Source organism: Sceloporus occidentalis, unplaced genomic scaffold (assembly GCF_023333645.1).
Source record: "Sceloporus occidentalis isolate IW3139 unplaced genomic scaffold, rSceOcc1.0.p SCAF_224, whole genome shotgun sequence".
Taxonomy (NCBI): Eukaryota; Metazoa; Chordata; class Lepidosauria; order Squamata; family Phrynosomatidae; genus Sceloporus; species Sceloporus occidentalis.
The window spans coordinates 1,092,951-1,117,331 of NW_028317204.1; the positions used below are offsets into that span (position 1 = coordinate 1,092,951).

The following is a 24,381-nucleotide window of genomic DNA, read 5'->3' on the forward strand; positions in this document are numbered from 1 at the left end:
CTTAGCCGCAGAGTCCTCACTTTGTAGAGCTTCTTAATCTACTCGCAGGTAGACTAATATAATGTTACAGTGTAATGTTACAAGCTATGTGTCTCTAGTGCCTAAATTGATCTAAATATTAGCGTATGACCCATTTTCTAACATCAGTGCTTCTCGATATGTATCCTTGTCAAATGTTTAGGGCAAATCCATTTCCCCTATAATAAATTCCCTTTACTTAAATTCTAACATAGAATAATTCTCATACCTGAATTCTAAACTGCACCACAGGTGATCGCGATAAGGAATCATCGGCGTCTCTTAATTATCTTGTACACGGACCTCTTATAGTAAGCCTTGTGATTATTATAACACAATGTTATAAATGCTAAAAAGTGTTCTTTTTACACATAGTACCCTAAGGCAGTATAGATGTGGGCAAACTGGATTAGTTTCCCTTTTAGACCCCTTTCAGGTTAATATAAAAATAAATAAAATGCTTTGTAGACAGTGTATAGATGGAAACCGGGAGGAACATTCAGATGAATGTGCCTTACCTGCCTTATAGGAAATCCAGCTCTGCCTGTATTTAGTATTTAAAGAACCTTCCAAGGGGGCGGGGCATTGGGATGTTCCCACCCCCGCAGAACCACTTCAACTGAAAATGAGCTCCCAGTGATGCCTATGTATATGAACATAGCAGGACGACAGCTAAACATGATACACAAGGTCGCTATCGTTTCCCTTTATACAGTCATTAAAGTCCTGGACCGTGGTCTTGATCCATGACTTTTTGTGTACGGCGTCCGTCTTGGTATATTTACTGCCAGTATTTAGCAGTCAGTAGGATTTCCCGGAATAGACTTGTTTTTAGTATAAAGACATAAAACTGTTTAGTGCTTCAGATCCCGATTTCCCTCAGATTCACCTTCGAACATGCGCCATTCACAGCCCAAGAAAGAAGCTAGTATTTGCAGTGTCGGATCTCTTCTTTCTGAATGTGTTCATAACAAGACTGGAGAGATAAAAAAAACTAAAGTAAGGATAAAAAATTGACCGCTTCAATAATCATACCCCCATCAGAGCACGGGTCAGCATTATGGAAGAAAATATATTAAATATGCTTTTAACAGGGTACCCGTGACCCCATGTGATTATTATGCATCATTCCACAGTCTTTTGATAGTTTTTTTTTTTTTTTAAATATAATGGATTGGTTTATTTTTTTTGTTTGTTTTTTTACAGATAACATACATTGTCCACCCACTGGAGCAGTAGGGTATCGTAGGTAGGGTATCCTGGGACTTATAGGCGGTTTCATTTTTCATACTGACCTCAAGAGCAGTTAGCAAGAAGTCATAGATTCCTCCCCTGTTACTGGGATCCATGAAATCACGGATAAAGTGGATTTCAGCTCCCAGACGCTGTATCCTGTACGACAAAAGTTATTGGTTCACAAAGAATATCTTCACTAAATACCGCGAGTTCCATTTGGACAATTGCCACGCCATGGGCATTTCCGAAAAAAAACAACAAAAAAAAAAACCTTTGTTTTAACCAAACTCGACTTTCTCACCAGTGTTTTTAGGCTAGTGGAAACTTTGTGTCAAGCAAGAGAAAAGAAAATGTTTCACCTGTCCATACGTCGCCAAGTCTTAAGGAGCATTGAAGGGTTTTAAGTATCGAAAATGATTTTTTTTTTTTAAAGGTTTTTTTGCCCTTCTCTAGCACGTGGATCGTGGTTAGAGAGTCAGCGGCCTCCGGCGGATTATGTGCAGAAGTTAAATATCAAGAAGTTTGAATATTTTTATAGAGCACTTCTCATGTTTTGCCCTCCTCGTTGCTTTCAAATACCAACATTTAGTATAAAATAAAATTATGCAATGGATTAAAAACAAATAATAGAAAAAATTAAATATTTTTATATTCAACTGGAGTAGCAATAATTACTAGTTGTTATCTTTAAGACACGCCAAGAACCATCCACCAACCAGTAGGTGTTAGATATGGTGATGTTGGTTATATTTTTTTATGTTTTTAACCAACATTTTTTATTACCCGGCTCGAGACGCGACGTATATCAGTAACGGGAGCAAGTCGTCCATGGGAAGCTTATAATCCTTATCCACCACTCTGGACACAGTCTTCTCGATTTCCGTGTACGTCTTCAGTACGATCTCCAGCTTCTCTTTGGGATCTACCGTCGTGCTAAAAAAACAAACAAACAAAAATATACCGTATTTGCTCGATTATAAGACGACCCCCCAAATCTGAATATTAATTTAGGAAAAAAAGAAAAAGCCTGAATATAAGACGACCCTATAGGAAAAAGGTTTTACCAGTAAATGTTAATTCATCTAAACAATTTTTTTTTTTTAAATAAAAGCTATGATTGAGAAAAATATTTTGGTTTTATTTCCTTCTATTTTCCAACCTGCCCCCCAGTTATGCACATCTGCCCCAGAAATGCCTTATACCCCCTAAATGCCACTGTGCTCCATGACATGCCTTTTAACCCTATATGCCACTGTGCCCCATGATATGCCTTTTGACCCCCTATGTGCCACTGTGCATTTAGAGGGTTAAAAGGCATATTATGGGGCAGAGTGGCATATAAGGAGGTTTAAGGCATTCAGGAGGCAGAGTGGCGTATAGAGGGTTAAAAAGGCATTTCTGGAGGCAGAGTGGCATTAAGGGGGTTAAAAGGCATTTCACAGAGCACTCTGCCTCCAGAAATGCCTTATGCCCCCCATTTAACACTCCCCCGGCCCCCCAAACTTACCGGAGCTTCTGAGTCCCCTGTCATGTAGCCGGGGCAGCGTGTAGATCCCACGCACTTACGCTGCAGCCGGAAGGAGGGGTGGCTAGCAGCGGGGGCTGTCTGCGTCCATTGCGCAGACCTTCCCCGACTGTCACAGATCAGAGTTCCCGGCACCGGTGCAGCACTGGCTGCCCCGGCTACACACCGGGGACTCAGAAGCCCCGGTAAGTGGGGTGGGGTGGGGGGGACAGGAGGATCCAGGTCCCCTGCAGCGGCGCGGGGGATCTGGATCTTAGTCTCATAGTCAGACCTCTATTTGAGGTCTGATTATAAGACGACCCCGATTATAAGACGAGGGGTATTTTTCAGAGCATTTGCTCTGAAAAAAACCTCTTCTTATAATCGAGCAAATACGGTATACATTTTATACATTTTTATAAATGATGTGCAATAAGAGCCCGGAAATATTCGAATAATTCTATGAACCAATGTTTTTAATCCAAAATGAGACGCTGGATAAAGCGTGGGTGACGTACATGATCTTCTGAAGAGACTCGATGGCGGAATGGAAACATTTGTGTCGGACGATTGAGTATCTCTGAAAAAATAAGGGAAGGAAAATGAAAGCTGGGGAGGCTCGTCTGTAACGCGAGTGATAAAAAGGATTAGACGTTAACAAAAAAACAAAAAACACGTCATTTATGACACGTTTGTGATGCAAGTTTAAGAGGAATCTGTGACGTCACAGAGTGTTATTTGTGATGTGTTGCACCATTAGTGGGGTCAGCAGGGCTTCTAAGGCTTATGTCCGATGATAGAGGTTTAGTTATTATAAATGCTGGGGAGAGAAACTCTCACCTGATTGGCTGTTAGTTTAATCTCCTTCAGGGGCCATAATTGCCTAATAAAAACAAAACAATGTTAAAAAAAGAACAAAATTATAGAAAAGAATTTTAAATATATCATGTTTTTTTTTTTTTATTATTATTAGGTATTAATTAGACTTGTACATTTCGATTTGCACGAATTGGAATTTTAAAGAAATTTGCATATTTGGACAATTTGTAGGAATCACTGAAAATTAGGAGGGACCCTCCCCCAACGAAACAAACTAAAGCGAAAAGCTCAGAATTTTCATTTACGTTTTGTTAAATACTCTCACTCACCCATTCTTTCATTCACACTCTCACACTCATTCATTCTCTTTCTGAATGTCTCCCTACCTTCTCTGCCGATCACTTCTGTGTCCCTGGCTCTGTACTGCGCAGCGCCGCCTCTGATCTTGCATCTCGTTGTTCTTCTGTCTTGTCTATTTTGTTTTCTTCCGCTGCTCATAAAGTCTTTGTTCTGTGTCCGCTTCTCAGTGGACAAAGGGAAAAGCACATGGCCTCCAGTGAACTTCCACAAAACGGCGGAGCTTCTAGGCACATCCTCTCCCTCCAGCCGGAAGCTCTGCCATTTTGCAGAAGATCACGGAGGTCATGTCTCTGTCCCATGGTCTACGGAGAAGCGGACAAAGACAGAAGACTTGGAGCAGCTGACGAAGACAGAAGAACAAGAAGATGCAAGAAAAGGAATGAAGACAGGGACACAAAAGCGTAGAAGGTAGGGAGTCATTCCGATAAAGCGCGAATGACAGCAAAAGTAAAAAAGCCCTCCCTACATTGGTCCGAAACAAACGGACTAAAAAGATAAAATCTTTTTGGGTCCATTCCCACAAGCTTAATAATTGTACATTTTTTTTCTCCTGGGGACCCCGTTTGATGTGATGAGGAACCCCAGAGTGAACCCTTAATACAACACAGAGAAGTCGAGGAGAGGGAACGTTTAGCTCGTCTTCAAACTCCTGTATTATAGACACGGACTCACTTCTGTACGTCCAGGAATTCCAGCAGCTTGGTGTCGGTGAGGATCCCCAGGCGGATAATGCCCTGCCAGTAATAGGCGTCCTCCTGCTGGTGATACAGCATGTACAACATGAACAGGTCTGGGTGGAACTGAGGTAGAAGAAGAGGGAGAACTGTAGTGGTCGGATTCAAGTCATCACTGGGAAAAAAAAAAGAAGGCCGCGTTATAAAGTAGAGCAACCTCCCAGCAGAAGTGGTAGAGGGTAATACAATGAGGGGATTTAAACATGCATGGGATAGGCATATGGCATAGGCAACGTTCTGGGATGCCCGCGACGGAGTCTGCCTGAGGGTGTAACAGGTAAGAGATGCCCACGTCGGGTAGATGTGCGGGTCTGGGCCTGACCGGCCCGCACGTCAGTCGCTACACAAAGCAGAAGACGATTAGTTTACAGACGGAAGGCATAGTTGTGGGATAATAAATGGTCCATGAGTTACTTTGGTTACCTGATCTCTCCCTCATTGTCCAGCAGAGGAGGAATCTTATTATTTTTCTCCGCTGCCATAACCATCAAGGCCCTTAAAACAGAGAAAAAGCTTTTTTTCAGTAAGATGCCCTTTGATGTCGGCCCTCTGGCCGGAGGCTCTCGGTATGCAGTTTGGGACAAGTCTCAGGAGCCCGGGAGAAGCTATGGGGGAAAGTAGCACTAGAGCATCATGATGCTGACATCACATAATCACTCGTGACATCAACTGACCAAAAATGGTAGCTGTCACCCGATTCATTCTCAGAGCGCCCATGGAATCAGCCAAGAATCATCAACAATATTTCCTGAGGGGGGGGGGGGATTTATTGAATCTTCGCCCATCTTACATGTAACTAAATGGGAACGAAGGAATGAAACGATGTATCGGATCTGATGTATGGATCAAACGCAGAGGTCCAAAGTCTCTGGGAGTCTCGTGGGAATGAGGTTGATTCTCCTGCCAGCCCAACGCAAGCTAGAATATCCCTGATGCACGCTCTCTTATTGTCTCATGCTCTCACTCACGCTGTCGCACGCTCTCACTCACGCTGTCGCACGCTCTCACTCACGCTGTCGCACGCTCTCACTCACGCTGTCTCACTCATGCTGTCTCACGCTCGCACTCATGCTGTCTCATGCTCGCACTCATGCTGTCTCACGCTCGCACTCATGCTGTCTCACGCTCGCACTCATGCTGTCTCACTCATGCTGTCTCACGCTCTCACTCACGCTGTGTCACTCATGCTGTCTCATGCGCTCTCACTCACTAACTGTCACTCATGCTGTCTCACGCTCACTCATGCTGTCTCACTCATGCCGTCTCATGCTCTCACTCACGCTGTCGCACGCTCTCACTCACGCTGTCTCACTCATGCTGTCTCACGCTCTCACTCACGCTGTCGCACGCTCTCACTCATGCTGTCTCATGCGCTCTCACTCACTATCACTCATGCTGTCGCACGCTCTCACTCACGCTGTCGCACGCTCTCACTCACGCTGTCGCACGCTCTCACTCACGCTGTCGCACGCTCTCACTCACGCTGTCGCACGCTCTCACTCTGAAAAGGCAACAAAATGCAAATTAAAAATTATTCTTCTCTGCTTCATTTTCGTTTGTTCCCTTGGGGTTCCTCATTGGTTTCGAACGTTTGTACACATTCACGTAAAAATGTAAATTTGGATGAATCCGAACGCTTAAGTCTAATTTGGACTAAAAATACAAGCATTTCCAACAATTTGAAACAAAGGAAATTGTTATTCTGTGAATGAATCAACAAATTTGAAAAAATATGCATAATCAGGCAAAACCAAACATATCGGTAACCACCTTGTAAAGTATAAACTACACGTGTGTCGATCTGGACACAACCGTGTCTTCAGACAGCATTACATTTATGAAACCTTTCAGGCTTCTGGGGGCTTCGCTGACAGACCCCCTTCCCATCTCCCTGAAGCCTATTCTCCAAACTTCAAAAGACTTTACATTGAAATTAATAAAACGGGCGCCCCGAGATCCAGAGACGAGGTCCGTACCTGTAAAATTCCCAGGCCTTCGTAGCGTAGTGTTTTATTTCCTCCTGCGCCATGTCTAGAAGGTGAAGGTTGGCCCCTATCCCAGAGTACGTAGCCTGGAAGACCACCGACAGCGTCTTCGCCAGTTTTCTGAAAGGGTGGAGCGGAGACTTTAAAGCCTGGAACGGAAATAAAAAAAATATATAAAAACGGGTCAAGGAACAGAAACCATTTCAACCACGCGTGATGAGGACGCAGATTAGGAAGGGTTAATACTGACCGACGCTCCAGGCTAATGTCTAAACTAAACCAGTAATCGGCTCCACTGGTGGGAATACAGCGGGATTTCGCCTCCCCCCCGAATATACCATAAATATTTTTTGGGGTAAGAATTTTAAATATTCTATAGGTTAATACATTTTGGATCGTCTCAGGGTAACCCAGAAACTTCTTAGTATGATTCCAAATACAACAAAGGAACCAGTAAAAAAAAATCCACGACACAGGGAGTGAGGGCAGTAAAGGTACGGAATCCACTGCCGATACACTGGATGCCTCCAAAAGGGGTAAAAGCAGAACATACAGGGGTATAAATGGTAGAAAAAAACAGTCATATTTTAGAGCTTTTCGATGCGAGGAGGAATCTGATTGGCTTTCGGAGTTAAGAAAGAATTTTCCCGCCTATGTGGCAGAAATAGAAAAAATATTTTAGTTGGAGTTTTTTTGCCTTCTTTTGGATCAAAATCAGGAAGGATCAGTAGACGGGAACACGATGGACTTCGATCATTTTTACCTAAGTTACTATATCATTTTATTATATTACTAGGTTACCATATTACTATATCACTTTACTACGTTACTATATCACTACGTTACTATATCATTTTATTATATGACTAGGTTACTATATCACTGTAATACTATATTATTATGATACTATATTCCTATATCATTATTTTACTACGTTACTATATCATTTTATTATATGACTATGATATTATATTACTATATCATTATTTTACTATGTCATGTTACTATATTACTGAATACTATATTACTATATTATTATATCATTATATTAATACGTTAGTAGGTTACCATATTGCTTGGTCACTACGTTAATAGTTTACTATATCATTATGTTAATAGGTTACTATATTATAATGTTACTATATCACTATGTTATTAAGTTACTATATTACTAGGTTACTAGTGAAAAATAGTTAATTTGCTGAAGCTGAGGACTTGTACCTTTTCCAGGTAGATCTGCACGGATTCCTGCTCTGACAGAAGGCTGATCTCTTTCATTATATCTTCTATCTGACCGGATACGTCTTCATTGTCTCTGAAATGAACGTTTTAGTGAATATACATTATGGGGCGATGAGGACTCCTGAGCATCAGCAGATACTCTCGCCTATTACACTTTTATCGTATGTTGGGCAGATTCTCTTTAAATGCCTCGACTGGGAATATTAAACAAATCTCTTGGCGCCATTGCCCAGCCTCTGACAGCCGGCCAATCAGATGCAGGTTTAGGACGTATCCGCCTGCATCCGGAAGGGGTTAAACACCGTCTTACATGAAAGGATTAAAGGTTCTGTCCCAGCTTGACACTAATAATAAATGCAGTTTTGGAAACATCATTCCCAATAACGCTGAATGTCTAAAGAAGTCTTAAAAATGTTTTATCATTTTTGCCGGGAACACGTAATTGTCATGTGACACAAAATCAGGATGTGATTAAATTTTATGTGATTAAATAAATAAAACAACGGATCTTCTAAGATCATACTAAAGAGGCAAATAAGTCTCGTCTTGGTGGAACTGCAGCTTTAAAGCCCCTCACCTCTGGCAATAAAGATACTCTTGAGATTTCTGGAGTTTTTTGCTTAACTTGACATGAAACCCCAAGAAGGACTCTTCCGTGTCTCTTTTGCAGCCCATTTCCAGGAACTTCTGGAAGTGATCGAATACCCCCGGCCACCGCTCCTCCACAGGGAATAATCCCACACCGAGCTGGCTTTGGGGTGAAATAAAAATAATTAGTCCTCCTTCGGGCCGTATGACATACAGGACGGCGCTCTATTCTGACCGCTGACTTACAATTTCCGCTCCACGCTCTCGTTCTGGTCCTCACTCGACGTGTTAAGGACCCCCTGAGTCAGGAGGCCGGAGTTTGGGTTTATATTGAACGTCCCGACCAGCGTGAAGCCGTTGTTAAACGTTAGCTTTCCCTTTAAGAGACAAAAAGTACAAATCCCTCAGCGAATGCCAATAATAACCCCCCGGGGGGGGGGCAGAAAAACAAATACAGGGAATTTTAATTATATAAATTCTACGACCAGCCTGCGGCCCACCACTTATTATTCCGCCTCCGCTTTTTATAGTAGAAGGCAGTCCCGAAATACACATTACATTTACTAAAACTGCCCAGGATAATTTATTATTAACTATGATTTATAATAATAATAACAATAATAATACAAAATAAATGTGATAATTTAAAAATAAAAAAAAAACAACAATACAAATTTAAATAGAATAAATAGAATAACAATATAGTAATAACAATGAAATAAAATAACTAATATTATTACTATTTAAATAGAATAAAAATAATCATAATAAAATAATAGTGAAAATAATAATAATTAGAAACTAATTTGGGGCAGATATAGAATGCTCTGGAAAAGTACTATAATACTAAACTTCACTCATAATATGTATATTTTTGAACTGAAATAGAAAGTTATATTATTTCAGGGATATTATTTAATTGTTTCATCTCAATATTTTCCAGAATAATAATATAATAATATATTAAACGTCACAAAGAAAACCGGACGGGTTTACAAGAAATTGCCCTAACCTTCCCGGCCAATAAACATTCCTCCGTGAACTCCCCCTCGTACACCGAGCCGTCCTCTGAAAGCAGAACGCCCGCGCCCTGACGGGAAAAAAAAGAAACATTTCACTTAATTCTGAATAAAAAAAACCCCAAAAAACAGCATTTTAATAAAAACCGGGAGGGAAAACATTAATTTGAAAATTAAAAGGTAATTTCAGGGCTACTTTTAATTAAAAAAAAAATTAAAAAAATGATTAAAGTTAAATTAGTTAATTTAATAATTTGAATCTTATTAGTAAAATTAACGTTAGCAATTAGTTAATTGAGAATTATTGAAATAACCCAAATTCATAACGTCTCATAGAAACTTAGAGCCTGCCGGCAGATCGGCCCCATCCGGCCCCCGTCTAGTCGCCCGTTTCTCTCGCTGTAAAGACTCAAACCTTAATCAGTCGTTGGTCTCGTCTTAGATTCAGGAGCCGTATGTCTATCCCATGCATGTTTAATCCCCTCACTGTATTACCCTCTACCACCTCTGCTGGGAGGCTGCTCCACTGATCTACCACCCTCTTAAAAGAGTATCCCCCAACCAAGGAAGATGACTTACCACCAATTTATTTAGGATAAACGACCCTTGGAAACATTTCCCTGAATCAGTGAGGACTATCCCGGGACCGTGCTTGAGATTATCCTGCCACATTCCAATATAACGCTCCCCTCTGCGGATACAAACATCGTTAGGACGACAATCGTTACCCACGATCCACGGGGCGAGGTTCCAGCCTTTTAATGGTGCAGTTCCACTTAGACAAAAACACAATTACACCACCTAGCAGGCTTAATATGATGGCGTGAAATAGATCGATTAAACAATAATGGCAACATCCTATCAGGGCTTGCCTTTGTGTCACATGACAATTAAGTGGCCCCCGGCAAAATTATGAATAAGGGAACAATTTGACATGATTAAAGACTTATTTCTGGAAGTGCCGAGAATGAGGTTTCCAATGCTGTGTTTAATCACAAAGGTATTAAATTCAGCAGAGTAGGCGGGACAGCAGCTTTAATCATTTGATTGGTCGGCTTAAAGGTGCATCGCCCCTTATTTCCCTTTTTTTTTCCCTTAACCCCTTATCCTCCACGTACTTGTCCGTGTTCTCCCATACGCCGTATCCCGACTTCTTGTCCCTCCGCCAGTTCCCGGTGTATTTAAAGGGGTTTGTGGCAGAATTGAGATTTTCCAGGACCCCGAAGCCGTGGCGCATGTTGTCTTTAAAGTATCCTTTGTAGGTGGATTCATCGGCGTAGCTGGCGAGAGAACACAGTAAGATTTGGTGAAACTGAGTCTAATATCCTGTTCTGCTGAGTTCCGTGGCCATTACTACCAGTCAAACCCTGTCCTGCTGAGTTCCATACAAATTAATACCAGTCAAACCCTGTCCTGCCGAGTTCTCTGGCCATTGATACCAGTCAAACCCTGTCCTGTTGAGTTCTCTGGCCATTGATACCAGTCAAACCCTGTCCTGCTGAGTTCTCTGGCCATTGATACCAGTCAAACCCTGTCCTGTTGAGTTCTCTGGCCATTGATACCAGTCAAACCCTGTCCTGCTGAGTTCTCTGGCCATTGATACCAGTCAAACCCTGTCCTGCTGAGTTCCGTGGCCATTAATACCAGTCAGACCCTGTCCTGCTGGGTTCCATGGTCATTAATGCCAGTCAGACCCTGTCCTGCTGGGTTCCATGGTCGTTAATATCACCTAAGTCAGGTTCTGCTGAGTCCCATGAGTTCTGTGCTCATTAATACCAGTCACTTGGTCCTGTTGCGTTCTACGTCATAAATATCACCCCGTTGAGATATAATCTGAAAGTGCTCTCACAGTGCTACAGCCTATGTGATACATTGTATGGTTAAGATAAGTATAAATAAAGTTTTTGTTGTTATCTCCTCCTTCCTCCTGAACAGGAAGAGATGCAGTTAATATGTTTCAATAAAGACACAGAAGCAAGGAGTACCTGTGTGTTTTGCCTCCATCTTTATATATATAAATTTCTTATATACCCGGTCATTCCAATGGCAACACACCCAAGTCTGCCGAGTTCCATGACAGTTAATATTAACCGTGTTTTGTGTGGCGTTCCATGACCATCAACACCCGTCAGACCCTGTCCTGCCGAGCTCCGTTACTTACTCACAGATGCCATATCCCTGCATGACCCCGTTCACCCAGTGGCATTTGTAGCAGTCGTATCTGTCCTGGAGGGCGCTCGGAACCAGACAAATCCCAAACCTAAAAGCGCGAAAATGGAAAAATTTACCACGCGCTTCCTTGATTTAAGGAACGTTGGCGTCTGAAGACATTCCGTCCACCAATGGAGACCAACAAGAACTGGTGGCTCCATCTTGGACCATTATCGAGGAACCATGTTCTATCAGACAGGAACTTTCATTCCATTAGAGAGAGAAGGTTCTAGAACCAGTTAGAACCCGGTGTTCTATGTCCTTTGGGTTGAATATTTTTCAAAGGGCTGACAAGGATTCGGCTCCAAATGTTTTAATCACAAAATATATTGTTTCAGATTTATGGCACTTACCCATTTTCCTGGCCAAATTCGAAGTCCCCGACATGATTGGATCCATCCGGCCACTTTAACGTCCCCCTGCGCCAGCGACACGGAAGAAGCTCATTAGCAGTAAAAAAAAACGATCTACAAAAAGCTGGTATTTATTGAGAAACACACTTAAAAGTTACAGTCCTTGGTTCACGAGGGAACCAACGACCCCAGACCTCTGTGTTCAGCCTTCATTGTCCTCATCACCGGGGTCCGGTTGGTCTCTCTCTGGGCACAAGAGAGCGAGGAGGTCCACGACTGGCCTTTACACTCGAGGTGAACCCCAAGAGATCCCCGAAGGGTTAAATGCCATACAAAACAAATCTAAGAGGCTCACCAAGAACTAACCGTCGCTTTACGGGCTGTCCGACGGTGCGGCCCCCGCTTGGGAACAGGGTAGGTTTTGGCTCTCCTCGCCATTACTGATCAACATGTTAGTCTGAACCTGCCCCAAGGGGCAATTCGGGAAGGAAATTGGTTTTGTGGGGTATTTCACCCTTCGAGGATCTCTTGGGGTTCATCCCAAGTGAAGAGTTGAGTCCAGACATGGACCTCTTTAATGCTTAGAGAGAGACCAACCGTCCCCCACAGATGAGACTCATGAAGGCCCCGAAAACGTAGGTCTGGGGTTGTTGGTTCCCTCGCGAAGGGGAAATTTGCCTCACATTCTGCCCCGGTTCAGGACCCCCCTTGGGGCAGACTGATATTTAGATGGAGACGCTCCCAAGCTGGGGACCCACCGTTGGGTGGTGAGCTTCTCATACTTAGTATTTAAGTGGAAATACTATATTTTACTGAGAGGGTGGGAGATAAGTGGAACAGCTTCCCAGCAGAAGTGGTAGAGGCTAATCTAGCAAGGGAATTTAAACATGCATGGGATGTGGCCCCATACTGAAGGATTTTCTCCCGACCTGGTGTCTCGTAAGGGCTCTTAAGGCGAACTCATAGAGAGACTTGGGGATCTGGGGGTCCTGGAACATTGTCCTCCCTGGCTGCGAATGAGGGGCAGTAACCTGCGTCACTCACTTGCCGTGAGGCTTTCCCCAGGACATCTCTCCCTCATATACGGCGTTTTTGAAGCGCCCGTCGTTTTTGTAGGTGTAGGTACAGAAGCGGGAAGTCGGGGGGCCGTTGGCGTCTCCCGTTTTCCCCCACTGCGGGAAGTCTCTCCTCCCGGTCAGATTCTGGCGAATGAGCTGGTTGAGTTTCCAGAACCACAAAGTCTAAAAAAAATAATAAAAAAATATCCGGAAAAAGTCATTTCTGTGGAATTTTTTAAAATTCAGCGCAGATTATATAAAATTTTTCATTTTTTAAAGTCAGAAATTAACGTATAGGAACCCAGAACCTGTATAGGTGATCCGGCCCACTCGGCCCGTCTAGTCCGCCATTTTTTTCCGGCTGTAAAGACTCTTAAGCAGAACGAATCCTGACAAACCAGTTTTCAGTCTACAGGGGAATCACAGATCTGGAATCCTTAACCTTCTGAGAGGCGAGTAGCCTATAAGTGGAGCAGCCTCTCAGCAGAAGTGGTAGAGGGTAATACAGTGAGGGGATTAAACATGTATGGGATAGAAATACGGCTCCTGAATCTAAGACTGATTAAGGTTTGCGTCTTTACAGCAGGAGAAACAGGCAGACTAGACGGGGGCCGGACGGGCCCGGATCTGCCGGCAGGTTCTGGGTTTCCGCCTCGGTGTCTCGGGAACACAGAAGTAGTTTCTCCAGGTGCTGTCAGTTCAGAGCAGACGTTCCGGCTTCCCTTTATAAAGCGGTGTATGGATCACACATAGTAACGTCCCTCTTCATTGAATAATTTTTAACCCGGAAACGGATTCAAGTTATAAAGATGACAGTTTTTATATTTTTTATAGGTTTTCCAAGAAATCTGAACTTTTTAAACCGCCCCCCCCCCAATCGCATCATTAACGTCTTCGAAATCAGAGAAAACTAAATAATGATTTCATATCGAGAAGCTGTAAGGGGGCCGGGATGGCACTGGGAAGCTGTTTTTAGGACAAAGTTAGGAGTGGTAAGCAGGATAGGGGATGAGGTTGGCACCAGGAAGCTGTTTGGGGGCAGGATTGGCAATAGATTATGTGTATAATTTACACATATTTACGGCCCCCTGTATAGATAAATCAGTGACCGGCCCCCGTATAATGTATAGTTAAATCAGCGAGCCGGCCCCTGTATAGATAAATCAGTGACCTGGCCCCCTGTATAATGTATAGATAAATCAGTGACCCGGCCCCCTGTATAATGTATAGATAAATCAGTGACCGGCCCCCTGTATAATGTATAGATAAATCAGCGAGCCGGCCCCCTGTATAATGTATAGATAAATCAGCGAGCCGGCCCCTGAATAATGTATAGATAAATCAGCGAGCCGGCCCCCTGTATAATGTATAGATAAATCAGCGAGCCGGCCCCCTGTAAAATGTATAGATAAATCAGCGAGCCGGCCCCCTGTATAATGTATAGATAAATCAGTGACCGGGCCCCCTGTATAATGTATAGATAAATCAGTGACCGGCCCCCTGTATAATGTATAGTTAAATCAGTGAGCCGGCCCCCTGTATAATGTATAGATAAATCAGTGAGATGCCCCCCTGTATAATGTATAGATAAATCATTGACCGGCCCCTGTATAATGTATAGATAAATCAGCGACCACCCCCTGTATAATGTATAGATAAATCAGGGACCGGCCCCTGTATAATGTATAGATAAATCAGTGAGCCGGCCCCTGTATAATGTATAGATAAATCAGCGAGCCGGCCCCTGTATAATGTATAGATAAATCAGTGACCGGCCCCCTGTATAATGCATAGATAAATCAGTGAGCCGACCCCCTGTATAATGCATAGATAAATCAGTGAGCCGACCCCCTGTATAATGTATAGATAAATCACCTGATGCTGAGGTTCTTTGGCAGAAAGCAGGAATTCCTCCTCTGGGGTGACGACGCGCAGGGAGAGGCTGCAAAGCATTAAAAAAATGTTTAATGGAAACCCAGAACCTGCCGGCAGATCGGCCCCATCCGGCCCCCGTCTAGTCGCCCGTTCCTCCGGCTGTAACGACTCAAACCTTAATCAGTCGTTGGTCTCGTCTTAGATTCAGGAGCCGTATGTCTATCCCATGCATGTTTAATCCCCTCACTGTACTACCCTCTACCACTTCTGCTGGGAGGCTGCTCCACTTATCTACCCCCTTTCTCATAGCTTAGTATAAATTGTTCTGGAACACACTGGATTTTGTGTCGCTCACCTGGTTTGATGAGATTTCTGCCTCGTCGACGAATCCACCCAAACCGTCTTTAATTCGCACCGGAATATCTCGTTCCCCTTCAATAAAAGACAGGTAAGGGGCGGCGTGAGTTTAATGACGAGGAACGCGCCGCGCTCTGTGATACTCGCTACTGATGGCCGCGCGCCGGCCGCCCACCTGCAGAATCACCAGGATGTCGTCAAACAGCAGGATCCGGTCGTGTTTTCCCGGGGAGACGCTCATCGGGACGTGTCTGCTGTCCTCCTGGATCCGCCGCTCCGCCGTACACAGCGCGGCCTGGAAGAGCAAAGCGCTGATTACGGCCCAAAAACACCGAGACCCCCTCATCGGGGGGGGGGGGGGGGGGGAGGCGCGAATTTCATTCATTGTTTAGCGAGGAGGAGACCACGAAGTCCTCAATCTAAACTTCACTCGGTGACATCTCATCCCGGAACTTAATCTACTCATTTCTACTGAAGATCCATGAGGGTTTCCTCCAACCTCACGAGGAGCCTCTGATGGTTTGTCCCCGAGTATCAGGGTATTTACCCCAATCCCGGGGTGAATGGGCAGATCTCAGGGTTTTTACCCCAGTCTCGGGGTCTTGGGGCAAATGGGCAGATTCACACAGTTTGAAGCCTTGATATTCCCCCTCTGATGAGCGTCCCGATTGGTGCTTTTCTCCCTGCTATATCACAGCTGGAATTCCTGCTTAAATACAGGTGACTATCCAGAAAATATTCACCTCCTGACAAGTCACGGTTTCCATAACGACCGCTATTACAATCATTTGGTTGCCGACATTAGCGAGTCCCTGCGACAGGACCTGCGTGATCAGCTATTAAAGGGTTAATATTGGGGGAGTCTCAGGACAAGATTAAGGGGGGCCGTGGGGGTCCTCAATCATCTCAATCACCGCAAGAGATCCAGAGAGACTCAAACCTTAATCAGTCGTTGGTCTCATCTTAGATTCAGGAGCCGTATGTCTATCCCACTCACTGGGATTACCCTCTACCACCTCTGCTGGGAGACTGCTCCACTTCTCTACCACTCTCTCAGTGAAGTAAAATAAGGGAAAAGCATGTGAAGCCAGGCAGACAAAGCACAGATTCCGGCCAAGTTCCTCAAATTCAGCATTTCTCTTGTTTTTCACCATTTATGTTACATCGTGGGGTTTGCTTCCCGGATTATAGAGGAAGTCGCTCGTTAAACGTTCGTTTTGTTACTTTGGTATTTTCTGCTATTTTGTTTGTAAATAAAAGTCGCGTCACCTCGTTCTTCTAGAAAACAAAATCGACAGGTCCTTATCCTATTGGAAGATAATATCATGTGATCGCCTATGGGGGCAGGTCAGCCAATCAAAATATAGTAGGCCCCGGAGACACCACAAAATAGCAGGAGGTGTCGGGCGTCGTCAGCGTTCGGCTTCGCCGGCGCCTGTGTTCCGTGGGCGGCTGGATGCGGCGTCTACCGGTGGCCGGCGGGGGAGTGAATGGCCAGAGGATGTCCCGCGATGGCGGGCCCTGTCTCGGGGATCGCTTTCTTCTGCCGCGGCTTCTAGTCGGGTCCGGGGCCGGGCGCGTGGTCGGACCCCCCCCCCCCTTCACGGCGGTCTCGCTCTCGGCGGGGTTCCACCCCCCGTTCTCGGACGGGCAACCGTTTTTCCTGGGATCACGGTGATGCGGGCAGCGGTTCCAGACGGCGTAGTAGGGCGCGGTCTTCTCAGCGGTTGTCGGCTACTCCTGCTATCTTCTCTACACCTGCTGCTGGCAATGTGGGCGCGTCTGGAACGGCTGTGCATGGATCTCAAGGCCAGCTCGGTGAGTCTACAGGGGATACTGGTCCCGCAGGGTTATCTCAGGCTTCTCAGCAGTCCATTGCGCATGTGGCTGGGGCGGCTGCACAGGGTCCGGTGGTTCCTCCTGGGGATTGGGGATCTCTGGTTGCCGCTTTTAGACAAGTTTCCGGCTGCTTCTGCTGCTGTTCCGTCTGCTACGCTTGGGAGCGCGTCCCCGGCTTCTGTCTGGGAGAGTGGTGTGGCTCGCGCCGGTGAAGTGCCGTCTGTCCCTGGCTCTTCTTTAGGATCGGCTGCTGTGGGGGAAGGGGGTGCCGGCGCGGGCTCTTCTGCAGTTGTGTCCCCTACGGCTGTGGCTGGTGCAAAAGAGGCAGGGGATTTGGCTCGCCCTTCTGACTCGGCGAAAGGGGAAGTTTATGTTTGCTTCGAGGGCCCTTTGGGGGCCCATCTCAAGCAGGAGGTTAAGGAAAAGATATGGAAGGGAGAATATGTCGATATTTTCACCCTGCTGCCTTTGGAGCGATTTAATTTGGATAGGTCATCCAAGACGGAGGAGAAAAAGGAGGATGAGGAACGGCGTAGGTTTCGGCTGATTCCTAGGACCTTTCAAAATTGGCTCCTGGCGTTTGCCATATTAGCCAGTGTTATCGGTGAAAGGGCGTCTGATCACTGCTCGCAGCTGTTCTGTTATATGGATAGTATTGGCGAAGCGCATAGGGTTTATGGCGGTTTGGCTTGGCTCCGTTATGATGAGCAATTCCGTCAGCGCAAGGCGGTGCGTCCCTCCATTCGTTGGGACCACAAGGACATTGCTTTGTGGCTTAAGGTTACGGCTCCGGTACGTCAGCCCTTTTCAGGGTCTGCCGGCGGAGCCCATAGCTCGCCGTCGGCGGGTCCCAGAAAGGGCTATTGCTGGCAATTCAATGAAGGCCAGTGTAAGTGGGGCTCCACTTGTAGGTTCAAACATGAGTGTTCAGGGTGTGCCGGTTCCCACCCCCTGTCCAAGTGCTTTAAAAAGGCAAAGGAGGGAAAGGCCTCTGGTGCTGGAGGAAAAGGGGGCGACTCCGGTGAGGGTAAATGAGATGGTCCCCTGTTTGGATAGGTATGCTGATAGGCGGGCGGCGGAGTTGATTTTTTCGGGTTTTTCGGAGGGTTTCTACATTCCGTTTCGGGAGGAGGATGTTTTTCGGGCCCCCCGGAACTTGAAATCCGCTTTGTCGTTTCCTGGGGTGGTGGGGGAGAAATTGGCCAAGGAGGTCGAGTTGGGGCGCATGGCGGGACCGTTTGATAGTTCTCCTCTTCCTAATTTGCGGGTTTCCCCTTTGGGTGTGGTGCCCAAGAAGGAGCTGGGCAAGTACCGTTTGATACATCACCTCTCCTTTCCTAAGGGGGGATCTGTTAACGATGGTATTGATAAGGAGCTGTGTAGGGTCTCATACGCTTCCTTTGATTCTGCCTTGCATTGGGTTCGGCGCTATGGCCGTGGTGCCTTGTTGGCTAAGTCCGATATAGAGGCGGCCTTCCCGCTATTGCCGGTTCATCCGGATTGTTTTCACCTCCTGGGCTGTATGTGGGATGGGCGGTTTTTTGTTGACAAGTGTTTGCCTATGGGGTGCTCGATCTCCTGTTTTTATTTCGAAACGGTTAGTTGTTTTTTGGAATGGGTGGTCAGGGAGGAGTCTGGGGTTCCGTCCGTCATCCATTATGTGGATGATTTTCTGTGTGTCGGTCCGAGTGGTTCTCCGGTCTGTGCCATGATTTTGGCAACATTGCAGGGGGTCATGAGTCGTTTCGGGGTTCCGTTGGCCCTGGATAAGACGGAGGGCCCTGTTACCCGGCTGAAGTTCTTGGGCATCGAAATCGATACGGTGTCTATGATTTTCCAGCTACCCGAGGATAAAGTTACTGATTTGCGTTCGTGGGTCGGTCGTTTCCGTGCGGCTCGAAAGGTTACGTTGCGGCAGTTGCAGTCTTTGTTGGGGAAGTTCAATTTTGCGTGTCGCATTATCCCGATGGGGCGGGTTTTTTGCAGGCGGTTGGCTCTGGCCTCGGCGGGCGTCCGTTCGGCTCATCATTTCATTCGGATTACCTCGGATTTGAGGGAAGATCTCGCTGTTTGGGACTTCTTCTTGAGTGAGTTTAATGGGAAGGCTATTTGGATTGACGAGGCGGTGGCTAGCATCGATATGGAGTTTTATACTGATGCTGCTGGTGGCGTGGGTTACGGGGCTTTCTTCCAGGGTCGGTGGAGCGCGGCCTCTTGGCCCGTGGCTTGGACGGCCTCTGGGCTTTGCAAGAATCTGGTGGCCGTGGAACTCTGGGGGGGATTTGCTGCGGAATAAGAGGGTGCGGCTTCATTGTGATAACATGGGCGTGGTGTTGGCCATTAACAATGTTTCTGCTTCCTCCCCCCCTGTGTTACGTTTGCTGCGGCATCTCGTGTTGTGCTGCCTGCAGTTGAACATGTTTTTGACGGCTGTCCATATCCCTGGCGTGGCCAATTCCATAGCGGATGCTTTGTCTCGACAGCTGTGGTCGCGGTTCCGGGAGCTGGCGCCGGGAGCGTCGCAGGAGGGTCTGGCTTGCCCACCTTCGCTTTGGACCATGGGGGACATCGCACGTTGATGTTGCTGCAGCGGTCCCTGGCTCCCTCTACTTGGACGGCCTACCAGAGGGCTTGGTCGGTGTGGGATGCGTTCCTGGCTTCGTCTGGCGACTCGTCTTCAACTGAAGGAAGAGTGTTGGCTATGTTGAGGTATCTGGGTGAGGCCTTTGAACAAGGTGTGTCGGTGTCCAGGGTCAATCAGCTGATAGCCGCGGTGTCCTTCAGGTGCAAGTTGGTTGGTGACGCTGATTTTTGTAAGGAATTTCTTGTTCAGCAGGCACTTCGGGGTTTTCGGACGCGGGATACGCGTAGGCCGGTGACCTTTTCTATTCTGGGTCAGCTCTGTGGCCGTTTGGTTTGTACGGATCTCTATGAACAGGTGTTGTTTCGCGCGGCTTTTGTGAGTTGGTCAGCCCGTCGCGAGTCCTCAGCGGTGGACTTCGTCTTGAGGATGTGTGTGTGGGTCGTGACGACGTTCGTCTGGTTATCAGGCGATCTAAAACTGATCAGTCGGGCAAGGGTTTTGCTGTCGTGCTGCGCAACTTGGTCGGTTCTGACCTCTGTCCTGTGGATTGCTTAGTTCGTTTTTTGCGGTTACGTCCGCAGGTCCCGGGCCCCCTTTTTGTTCACGCTGACGGCTCCTTTTTGTCCCGGTTTCAATTTGTGGCCGTTTTCCGTAAGGGTTTATTGGGTCTGGGCCTGTCTCCTGGGGAATTTGCCTCTCATTCCTTCCGTATTGGGGCCGCTACGGAGGCGGCTAGGTGGGGTCTTCCAGAGACGACGATTATGAGATTGGGGCGTTGGGGTTCTGCTCGCTATCGCTCTTATGTTCGGCCTTCGTTGGTTTAGTTGTTTTCTTGCTCTGATGTTTGTTGTTACTTTCTCGCTCTTTTTCAGATCGTGTGCGTTGCCGTGTCTGGATTTTCGGGCACTCCTTCGTCTACTGGGCTGAAAAGAGGGCTGCGGTGCGCGTTCAGGGTACTCAGCTGGGTCTCCCGCTCAGTGATGCTCAGGTTCGCTGGTTTGGGTTTCGGGGCAAGTCTTGGGATTTTGTCCTGTCGGAGTTTTATGCTCGGGCTACCGTTGGTTCGCCCCCTCATGTTTTAGTGTTGCATGGGGGGGGTAACGATCTTTGCGTGGTTCCGTTGCGGGTGTTAGTTCGGAATATTAAGTGCGACTTGCTGCGGTTGTGGACCCGTTTCCCTGGGCTAGTGGTGGTTTGGTCCCATATTGCGCCTCGGCTGTTTTGGAGGGGGGCAAAATCTCTTCAAGGAGTCAACAGGGCGCGGGTGAAGGTTAATAAATCTATTTCCCGTTTTGTGTCCCGGTTTGGGGGGATAGTTGTGCCCCACCTGGATCTTGAGGGCGATAATTCGTCTTTGTTTCGGGCGGATGGTGTTCATCTGACGGATATAGGTTCTGATATTTGGTTGCTGGATGTTCGTTTCGGTTTGGAGAAGGCGGTTGCTGTGTGGAGGAGCCACTGCATTCAAGTAGGTTCGAATGCATTGGCCATGGCGGGGAACTGAGGTTCCGGTTGGCTGTTTTTAGGATACTTATTCGTGGTACCTGGTTATAATTGGGTGGTTTCTCATCCGAGGTATGGGAACCGTGTTTATTTGTCACGTTTTGTGGGCGTTTCCCACGGGCACGGTCCCAAGGGAATGAGGGGGCCGTTGTGCTTATGCCACGTGCTGGTGCAGTTTACAGCTCGTGGTTGGGGTGCACGGCAAAAGTTGGTGGCAGCTCCCGGACGGAGGTGGAGCTGTCTGGAAAGGATGTCGGTTTATCCTTAAGGGGTGTGGTAGTAACCTCCATGGGGTGAAGTGTGGTAGTAGGGGTGGAGGGACCCTAAGTCATGGAGGTTACAATGTTACAAAGTTGTGTACGTTTTAAAATTCAAATAAAGTTTTGTGTCACAGTGATTTTACAATAAATAAAGCTGTGGCCTTTTCAAAATCCATTTGGTTGTCCGTCTCATTTATTTTATGGTACAATACATTATGTTTTAAACCCGTTAGCATGACCCACAAGCTGGCAAGTGCTCGGATCATGATTGTAAAAAAAAAAAAAAAAATGGCTCAAAGAAATCGTAAGAATTTACTGCAATTTGGGGTTTTTATGACATCAGAATAATAAGAAAGAGAAGCTTCTGATTGGGTAACTTACGGTTATTTTGCTGGATAACGACGTCCACAACAGTTTTGTCTGGGAGGCTTCGTCCAAAGCTTGGCTGATAAACGTCTGCAGATCCACGTAGGCGTTTAGTGAATCGGCCCCCAACGCGCTTCCCTCCTGATAGATTATGAATTATATGGAAATAGTGTTTGAAATTATGCGGAACTGGCGATCAGGGCGATGCTGTATTTCCTGATTTCACATTATTATAAACAGTATTATTTATTTATTTAAATAGCACCATCATATAACACGGCGCTGTACAAAAAAATATAGAACTTGCGGTCAACACCTCCTTGTTGAGAACCTTTGATAGTTAGCCCACGTGCCAAATGTGTGTTACCTGAAAGAATTCTCCATTGAGCTTTGAGAGTAACAGGGAGTACGTCTGCACGTGATCACGGAAGGGTTCGGTGAAGAGTCTCTGCAGGAACACGGAGACGGAAACCTCAGAAGTCTCTCCGATCAGCACCTTCAGATTATTTTTATTGCTTTTCCAGTAAGCGCTGCGCAGGGCGAGAGAGATGAGACCCGGTGACAATTATATATACAGTAATATACCACCCCAGCGCTGTATACAGTAATATAACCCCCAGCGCTGTATACAGTAATATAACCCCCCAGCGCTGTATACAGTAATATAACCCCCCAGCGCTGTATACAGTAATATAACCCCCCAGCGCTGTATACAGTAATATAACCCCCAGCGCTGTATACAGTAATATAACCCCCAGCGCTGTATACGGTAATATAACCCCCAGCGCTGTATACAGTAATATAACCCCTAGCGCTGTATACAGTAATATAACCCCCCAGCACTGTATACGGTAATATAACCCCCAGCACTGTATACGGTAATATAACCCCCAGCGCTGTATACAGTAATATAACCCCCCAGCGCTGTATACAGTAATATAACCCCCCAGCGCTGTATACAGTAATATAACCCCCAGCGCTGTATACAGTAATATAACCCCCCAGCGCTGTATACAGTAATATAACCCCCAGCGCTGTATACAGTAATATAACCCCCAGCGCTGTATACAGTAATATAACCCCAGCGCTGTATACAGTAATATACCCCCAGAGCTGTATACAGTAATATAACCCCCAGCGCTGTATACAGTAATATAACCCCCCAGCGCTGTATACAGTAATATACCCCCCAGAGCTGTATACAGTAATATAACCCCCCAGCGCTGTATACAGTAATATAACCCCCAGCGCTGTATACAGTAATATAACCCCCCAGGACTGTGTATGGTGACGCTGGCACTTTAAGGTCGGTGGCCACCTAATGCTGTAAGCGTGGTAGACGGCTGGATAAGACATTACGCTGCGTGCTGCTGGGGGTATCAGTATGGGGCGCTGGGATTGGCTGGTTATCTCTGCGTTATACACTCTGTTACCGTACCTCGTCGCTTTAGAGATCTTGTCGAACCCCTTTGTCACCAGGTGATTTGTGACGGATTGAAAATATCTGCAAACAAACAAAACATATATAAAAATATGTAAAATTATGTATTAAAATATAACAATGTTCATACCTTAAAATATTTCAACATTTAAGGGGGTGTGGTTAGAGGCGTGGCCAGGGAGGGGCTATTTGTGTGACCGAGTGAAGCATTTAGAAGAAGGATAATGGAATTTATTTGCTACATGCTGAAATGTTTTAATGTTTACAAAATTAATTTGCAATTTAGCCTGAATGGTAATAATAATAATTGTAATAATAATAATAATAAACAATAATAATATTTGCCTTAATAAAGTTAGCTAGTAACAGGTTTTGGGGTTTTTTTGTTTGTTTTTTTGTTTGTTTTTTAAAGAGACACACCAGTCCTTATTTTTTAATGATTTTTTTTTTTAAATAAAATTCAAGAAAATTAGATGTTTATCTCATTTCTGTAATCCCATTAAAGCTGCTGTTGCTCTGCTGAGTTTAACATTATTGTAACGAAAAAACAGCATTGAAAACGTTCCTCGTCTCCTTCAATAAAAAGAATTATTTAACCACGTCAAATTATCACTGATTTTGTGCCGGGAGCTCTAAATTGTCATGTGACCCAGAAAGCCACAGAAACTGCAAACTGCAAACTAAAAAAGTTAAGCTTCCTTTGTTTTTTTAAACTGGATCACAGCTCTCCTGTGAGAGTTTATTTATTACTAGTGGATTGACACGGACCTAGAGCTAACATATTCTGCTAGTTTTAGTATTTCAGGAAGTTTTACTTTACTGAGAGGGTGGTAGATAAGTGGAACAGCCTCCCAGAAGAAGTGGTAGAGGGTAATACAGTGAGGGGATTAAACATGCATGGGATAGACATACGGCTCCTGAATCTAAGACGAGACCAACGACTGATTAAGGTTTGAGTCGTTACAGCAGGAAAACAGGGGCCGAATGGGGGCCGATCTACTCAATTCTAGGTCTTCACAGAAGCGGTAG

At 45.7% G+C, this 24,381-nt stretch overlaps 1 protein-coding gene across 1 annotated transcript; it reads right to left on the reverse strand.

Moving 5' to 3' along the window:
• Positions 1-943: 943 nt before the first annotated feature.
• On the reverse strand, positions 944-15,705 carry LOC149276934 (ALS2 C-terminal-like protein). The gene is made up of 19 exons (XM_089503258.1): positions 15,535-15,705; positions 15,358-15,434; positions 15,003-15,069; positions 13,114-13,310; positions 12,070-12,135; positions 11,667-11,765; positions 10,624-10,785; positions 10,085-10,196; positions 9,499-9,576; positions 8,733-8,863; positions 8,476-8,649; positions 7,878-7,971; positions 6,648-6,805; positions 4,610-4,786; positions 3,599-3,641; positions 3,277-3,338; positions 2,038-2,187; positions 1,314-1,410; positions 944-994 (listed from the first exon to the last, which is right to left on the reverse strand). Exons 1-19 carry the CDS (start codon positions 15,703-15,705, stop codon positions 944-946), a joined length of 2,166 nt encoding a protein of 721 aa, XP_089359384.1.
• Between the last annotated feature and the right edge of the window lie 8,676 nt (positions 15,706-24,381).